General features: G+C 33.7%; 1 protein-coding gene across 1 annotated transcript; it reads right to left on the bottom strand.

Annotated features, from left to right (window-relative positions):
- Positions 1 to 1156: 1156 nt before the first annotated feature.
- Positions 1157 to 7079, bottom strand: LOC130941352 (uncharacterized). Its single transcript, XM_057869832.1, has 10 exons — positions 6905 to 7079; positions 6654 to 6776; positions 5932 to 6052; positions 5141 to 5269; positions 4838 to 4947; positions 4554 to 4737; positions 3263 to 3460; positions 2412 to 2651; positions 2079 to 2271; positions 1157 to 1606 (listed from the first exon to the last, which is right to left on the bottom strand). Exons 1-10 carry the CDS (start codon positions 6922 to 6924, stop codon positions 1494 to 1496), a joined length of 1431 nt encoding a protein of 476 aa, XP_057725815.1. The 5' UTR covers positions 6925 to 7079; the 3' UTR covers positions 1157 to 1493.
- Positions 7080 to 7512: the final 433 nt, after the last annotated feature.

Below are 7512 nucleotides of genomic sequence, written 5' to 3'. Positions count from 1 at the left end.
TATAATTTTCTATTAAATATATGTTTCGTCTAAACGCACGTTATGGCAGCATGCTGTATAGTAGTCGGCAGAAAGAGAGAAAAAGAGTGATAAGATTATTTATTTTGACCACAATTTAATTTTTTTTTTAAAAAAAAGTATTGACCGACAATTGATTTATTTAATTTAAGGGAAAAAGAAAAGGAAGACTTACAACTATAATGTTTTATTTTCTATTTGATTCTTCCGTTTTAAGCATATAGTACTACATTACCTTGTTACTATTGAGTTGAGTTTTGACCTTCAACTTCAGCACCATCAAGCTGGCATTAAATATCTAGATCCGCTTCACATTATAGTTTTATATTAATAATAATTAGTTATAATAAGGTTGTGAACTATATTGTGCCCATCCATATATTTATAATGATGTATATTCGTTGGAACACGCTAAAGTTGCATAGGAGAACAGAAAACACTTGCTTGAATTGTACTCTTCTATCAATATAATGCTTATTTTGATTGATTTGTATGTACGAATAAAAATCTTGATGAAATTTCCACATCTTATATTGTATATCCATCCCTCAAGAATTGAGGATGATTGAGCAACGGAAACATGTTGCCTCGACAGGAATACACACAATTTTTTCAGCTCAAATAATATTAATTGAAATGCTTTAAAAATTTGTATCTTGCTATACCATTTCTGATTCTTCATCATGCTATTATTGTCTTGAAGCATTGAATAATCATATTTGTGTTGTAAAACTTTTACTATGTTGACAGATCAAAGACTAATCCATCGCTCGGAGCTTTAAGAGTTTGTCACTGGCCAATAAGTTGCTACATACACAAGGTAGGATTCAAACCCTCGACACTTGCTTAAGCGAACTAGTGAACTAACCACTAGACCAACCCAACTTGGTTTAATATTTTAAACAGTAATCTTGTAGTAAATCATGTTTGACTTTGAAGATGCAAGGGAAGAACGAACTAACTTCTGCCCATCTCTCTTAAAATCTTTGGGAAATGGGCAACTCGGGTGGATCTTGCAAGTTGGAAGCTTTGTTGAGAGAGAGAGAGAGAATTTGATAAATAGTAATGCCATCACAAAAAAAAAATGGTGTTTCTTTTTGGTTTAATTTAATGGTACAACTACACCAACACAATGAAATTAAGTTAAGAAGCATTCTATTCTTTGAACAGCTATCTATAGTCTCAAAGCAGAGTTGTTGGTCATGAAAAATATGATGAATAACTTATGATTTTACCAACTATTTCAAAAGTCAACTACCACCAAGTCTCCTTTCTAAGTCACCACAGCAACATGCACAAACCCATAATAATATAATATGAACAGCTATCTATAGTCTTATGGTACAACATAATTTGCAAGCAGCATGACTATAATACGAGACCTTGTTCTTGCATATCACAAATAGGTTAGCCATTACTACATCATCCTGACTAGTTTTCTTTTTGTTTTTATTATTTCAAAGAAAAAAAATTCATTAACCTTCTTCCCAGTCGATGTCATCTTCGTCTTCCTCATCTGCTGGAGGTTCTTCCTCAGCTTGAACATTCAAATTCAAATCTGCAACCTTGAAACCTCCGTTTCCATTGCCTTTAACAATGGACCCAGTGCACAAATGAGCAGACACATGATAAGATTATCAACCAAAGGAAAGCAACATATAAAGAAAAGGAAAAATTCAGAGAAATTTCTATTAAATTTTGGTGATAGTTGTCTTGGTAAAAAATTAGTTCGGAAAAAAAATTATAAAAGCTACTTCTCAAAGTCAACCCTCAGATAAAGCTCCACATATGGATATGGCCATCCAAGTGACAATCATGCATACTAAGAATATACTTTCAATTAACCAAGACAAAAATCAAAACAACAGTATAATCAAATTCAGAATCAATCACATAAATTTCAAATGTTAATCATTGTTTTATTTAATTACTTTTTAAGGGGAGATGGGCCACTTCTCGTAATTTACAAATATTAGGAATCAGATTTATGCCGGTATGCAGGAGTTAAATTTTAAGGACCCAAATTTTAGTCTAATTATATCAGAAAGCTAAAACCATACCTCCAATTGGAGTCTCCTCCCACTCAGTACCATCATCCTCGGCATCGTCACGTTTTGATTTGACACCAACCTGACGGCCAGAAGCACTGCTAGAAGGATCAACTAATTCAGTTGTATTTAACAATTCTTGTTTCTTTTGCAATTCTTGTTGTTGCTGAAGTAAGGCAGCATAATAAGCCTTAATATACTCATCCTGTAAAAAATACACAAGGAGGCAGAGATATTTAGCAAAAAAGCAGACGTTCAGATGCCTTTGGGAGACATGGGCTAGGTATAGCACAGAATTTGTTTAAAGCATGAAAAAAATAACAGCTCATATATAATTTCACAGGCCTGTAAACTCTTATTGTCAACTTGTTCAGTTGTTGACTTTTTGTCATCTGTGTGCTGTGCCGTTATGGAAGTTGAAGTCCCATCCATCTTTGTTTCTTGCTTCACTTCTCCGCGCTGTTCCTTTGTAAGAACCATCCCTGATCTGATCATCCATGGTGGCAAAACCTTTAGAGATGTACTTTCAGTTTCGGACTTAATACCCTCTCCTTTGCCTTCAGTTCCATTGAAGTCAACTACAACCTGTCCACATCGATCAATAGCCTACTTAGCATTTACAGTTTTTGTGAACAATATTCTCAATGTCAAAATCAAGGGGTGCATAGAAGTTCGCACATTCATGATGATATAACCTGAGTGATATATATATATATATATGTCCTCCATATTCAATTATTATTAATTCATTTATGAATAATTTCGTGATAAAAGGTTAAAACTCATTCAACTATGGGCACATAACAGTAAATAGAGAAGGAAAAAGAAACAGAGAACCAAGATTTTCAAGGAAGTTGGCAACCATATTATAATACACACTGGAAGATTTAAGTCTGGCCAATTTGATCGACTCTTTTTTGAATAAAATTAGCCATCTGCAGAAAAATGTTTTTTTCTTTCTACCCCTCATAGTATATCTCAATTAATCCCAAAATAACTGCAATTCTATTCAACATAACCTATAGATTCAAATCCTAAGATAAAATTTGCTGCCTTGCATCTGCACAGTGGAGCTGGATCACCAAAATAGAAAATAATACATAAAAGTTGGAAAACAGAGGATAAAGAATGCAATGCGTCGTCACTTCCCAGCATGTTTGCATTCCAAAAACAATAACAAAACAGGAAAATGTTACCTTAGTATCTCCACTGTAAGGGATTGATGCTCCATTATATCCCATCTGAGACATTTTAGAATCAGCAGCATTGATATCTCCATTGGCAGCACGCCCTGCAGCACTAGCTCGTGCTTCCCATGCTTGAAGGCTGCCAAATTCTGGAACAGGCAAGTCTTTTACCCGACTGAGTTGGTCCATTAATGGTTTAAGTTGTACCTGCACTTACACAAGTACAATAGTCATCACAAACAAAATGAATTGTGAGGCATTAGCAACAATAAACAAAGACTATGTAAAATCTAACAAATGTGATGAAATCCACACAAAATTAAACCAACGAACAGCAATATCAAAGTTGCATTTGGACTTATAAAATGGACCATGTTTAAAACTCTTAAGGTCATTGAATTCCTTTAAACTTGCAAGTCTGTCAAGTTCAGCTACAAAGAGTGTCAGGCCATTTCTAAAGAAGCAAACATAGTACCAACAAATCCAGCTGCCCACTAAATTTAGGCCACCATAAAAATGTGGCCAGTCTTGAAATGACACCAATTTCATTCCTCTGATCCTCTCCTATACCCAGTATAGGAGAATGGAAAACAGGGTTCTCTTGGCCCCCCTTGGTCTCCTCCTACTTTGAAGTTAGTGAGTTTCCAGTTGCATGTAATATGGGTTTCTCACATCAGTAAAATGAAAGAGTTTAAAAATTTATATAAATTAAAAAGAACTCGAAACACAAGATATCTGAAAGGAATTTTGATAAATAATCTCCTGCTACTGAAGTTTATGTGAGAAAAAAAAAATAAAGGGAAAGGAAGTTGGCTAGGACTTAAAACTGCAAGAGCTACCAGATAGATGGAATCATGGAAACATACAGAACCGACTACACAGTAGCAAGGAAATGGGAGGGAGGAGAGAATTCAGTTGTTACTGGAGAGGGATAACTTTTATATTCAAGTTCGGGACAGAGAGTGTATGCAAGCAGATGTGTACAATAGGTATAATTGTTTTATTGAATTAATAGAAGCATAAAAGCTAAGGACACATCTGTAAATTGGAACACTAACAGCAGTATGGATAATAAATTCTAATGGTTTCAACAAAGTTCCTCTCAGCTTGTTTAATCCATAAATGCAAGACCCAACTTCGAAGTTATTATTTGCTAGAAAATTACATTTTTCAAAAAGAGTTCCTCAATTACAGGAAACAACAGTGATATCCATCATAAAAAATTACCACTGTAAATGAAATAATCCATCATATAAAGCTAATGACTGAAATGAACAGCATAATAAAACTATATAAGAACCTCCATCTTCTGAAGCATGTCCTTTAACTTTTCCCGTCGTCGTCTCCTTACGTTATCATCTCCATCTCCTGCTTCTTGAGAAGCTATCTTATCACTTTCAACCTCAAGCCTTCCATTACAACTTTCACAATGGAAGTCCTCATCTTCAAAAGATATTAACCGCAGTGCATCCAAAGCATTATATCTAAAATAATTCATAGCTTCAAGTATTATGGAATGGAAATACATCAATTTAAGTAACTATGAAAAATCATCATAATGAAATTACAATGAATTACTAAAACCTTTTCCCACAGGTTGGACATACATATTCCTGAACTGTGTTTTTATCCTCCAATTCATCTTTCAACTTATGCTTCATCCGATGAAGTCTGTACCTAACCACATCATATATCTGCAACAAAATTCAACTGACTTTCAATATACGACAGAGGAGGTAAAATTTGGTTTTACTGATTAAGAAAAGTTGTCCCAGAAACAGGCAAAATAACATTGAGTTTCCCTTCTCTGTGCAATAAATAATAATAATATCATTGATGGAGTTACACTTTACCAATTTATAGAAGAATAAGTGATAAGAGATGAACCTGTGCATAATCCAGACAACAATAAGAGTGTGTGTGCAGCTTGACCTTTTCTTCTCCCTCTCTGGCTGTCGGATGACCATCAGCTGTAGCAGCTACAGCAGCACTATACATTTTTGCACCCTTTGCTGTCTGTGGTAAAATCAGAAGATAGGTAACAGATGGAGAAAACATTTACATGCTCAATTGCCCATAAAAATCTAGAAATAACCAATAATAATTAAAAATAAATAAAAATAACACATTTACAGATCAATTTAAAATTAAAATAGAATGAACAAACTTTAGATTTTAGAGGCAACAAACAAAATGATAAATCCTCTAAAATAATAATCTTAAAAGAACATAGCTACTCTTCATTATTCGAGATCTAGAGAATACTATAAGAAAATACAAATTTTGAAGGGGAAAAAAAAGAAGAACCGAAAGATGGCACGATAGAAGCAAAACAACAATCGTGGTAAAGAAAAAAAACACAATCACATGATCCCAAATAAAAAAATCCTTTCACATCTTTACAATGTCAAGATTATGGGAAACATCCAATCCAAAATGTAAAGATATGACTAAATCAAGTCATATTTGCAACAGCTTAAATGCTCGCGTAGTATAGGCTCCATATAAGCACCAGGAATAAGCATTATCCCTTAATTAATTTTTAATGTGATAAATAGAAAACACACGATGATTCTGATGAAGAGAGAATTTTACATTGCTATAAGCTTATATTAGTTGCCTCTCCTATTACCAATTCATAAAATGCCACCAATCAACGGATAGAACCAAACAATTACCTCTCTCCTATGATCTCGGGTAATGATCTTTTCTTCTTCAAAAAACCGCAAGATCCGCCGAAGTTGTTTTGTATGCAGTTTGAGGTCCTTTGCCAAGTCTTCTTCTCTAACCCATTGTCGTCTGGAGCAGTAGAGCAGTTCAATGAAAACCCAAATAAATGAACAAATGCACGTTCTACCTTTACAATTACATACATCAAGTTCAACCAATATCATTCTTGCATTTCCTCACATCTGAATCTCAAGCTCAAAAATCAAATCGTTGGTTTCAGAAACCTAACTAAGTCGGTTTCATTGTGCAGCACTATTCCAGGAAAATTAGCAGCATTTAGCCCATCACACTGAGAAAATATTAAAAATGAAAATTTCAGTATCTCAAATTCACTTTACAATTCAAATGAGTTACCCCTGTTGACTTCAGTATCATAACCACACTTCCTTACCATCCCCGATTTGAAGTTCAAAACCAAATCCAGACTTCACGAAACTTAACTAGCCTAGTTTCACTGTGCACTGGTCCATGCAACGATGCAAACTAACATTATACACCTTTTAAGTTTTTAGTTTTATTTTAAAATTTTCATATAAAATCAAACTCCATTATCTCCAAGTTCTTTTTACTAATTTTATAACTGAATATCGATTCAACCAAGTCTAAATTCCACCGGTTTCGACGGAATTTAACACGAAGTAAGGGTCTTCAGAGAAAAAAAAAATGGAACCTGGTGAGGGCATCGAGCACCACCACAGCGATTCCTCTGTTATCGGTTCTTCCGGTCTTGGGCTGATTATCACCTTTGCTAGTTAGGTCATCGTAGAAAGCCCTCGCCATTAATTTAACAAGTCTGAGCACAAAATTCAAACACACAAACAACTCTCAGTGAAATTGAAAAATACCTAAAAAGTAAACAACTTTTAAGTGAAATTAATTAGTACAGTTCCAAACTTGGAAGAGAGAAAGAAGGGTTCGTACTTGTTGTAGTGGTCAACCATAGTCGCTGAGGGTTTTAGGGTTTCCGAAGAGGGTTTTGAAGGGTTTTTTGGTTAGATTGTTGGTAGTGACGTGCTCTTCATTGTTGAAGGAGAATCTCTTATCCGAGATGTTCAAACAAGATGCATTTTCTAAAACACTGCATTTTATATACAAGAGAAAATGGTAAAGGTCATCTGAATTTATTATTTGTATTAATTACTTATAAAAATAATAGATTTTATTAGTTTTTTTTTTAGAATTCCTCTTTATATAATTTAGTTTTAAGGAATTAAATTAAATCAGACATTCTTAATTTGCCCCTCACTAACATTCTATAATTTTTAATTAAATATATTTGAGAAAGAAAATTTAATGTTGGTTGAAATTTTTAAGGATCATAGTTGATGACATTGCTCTTTTCTTTTTGGTATAACATTCCATTCACTCTTAAACATCCATGGCATAAGGCTATCTTTAGATTGATAGAAATTAATGAAGCAGAGTCAAATGAAATGAGGTTTGATGAACATATTATTCTATTTCAAGATAAATTATTTAGTGTGCATAAAATATTTGAATGAATTACATTCATACCCTAATAAATAAAA

This window comes from Arachis stenosperma, chromosome 1 (assembly GCF_014773155.1).
Source record: "Arachis stenosperma cultivar V10309 chromosome 1, arast.V10309.gnm1.PFL2, whole genome shotgun sequence".
NCBI lineage: Eukaryota > Viridiplantae > Streptophyta > Magnoliopsida > Fabales > Fabaceae > Arachis > Arachis stenosperma.
Note: the sequence above shows the minus strand (reverse complement) of the source record. Positions and strands in the feature narration are given on the sequence as shown.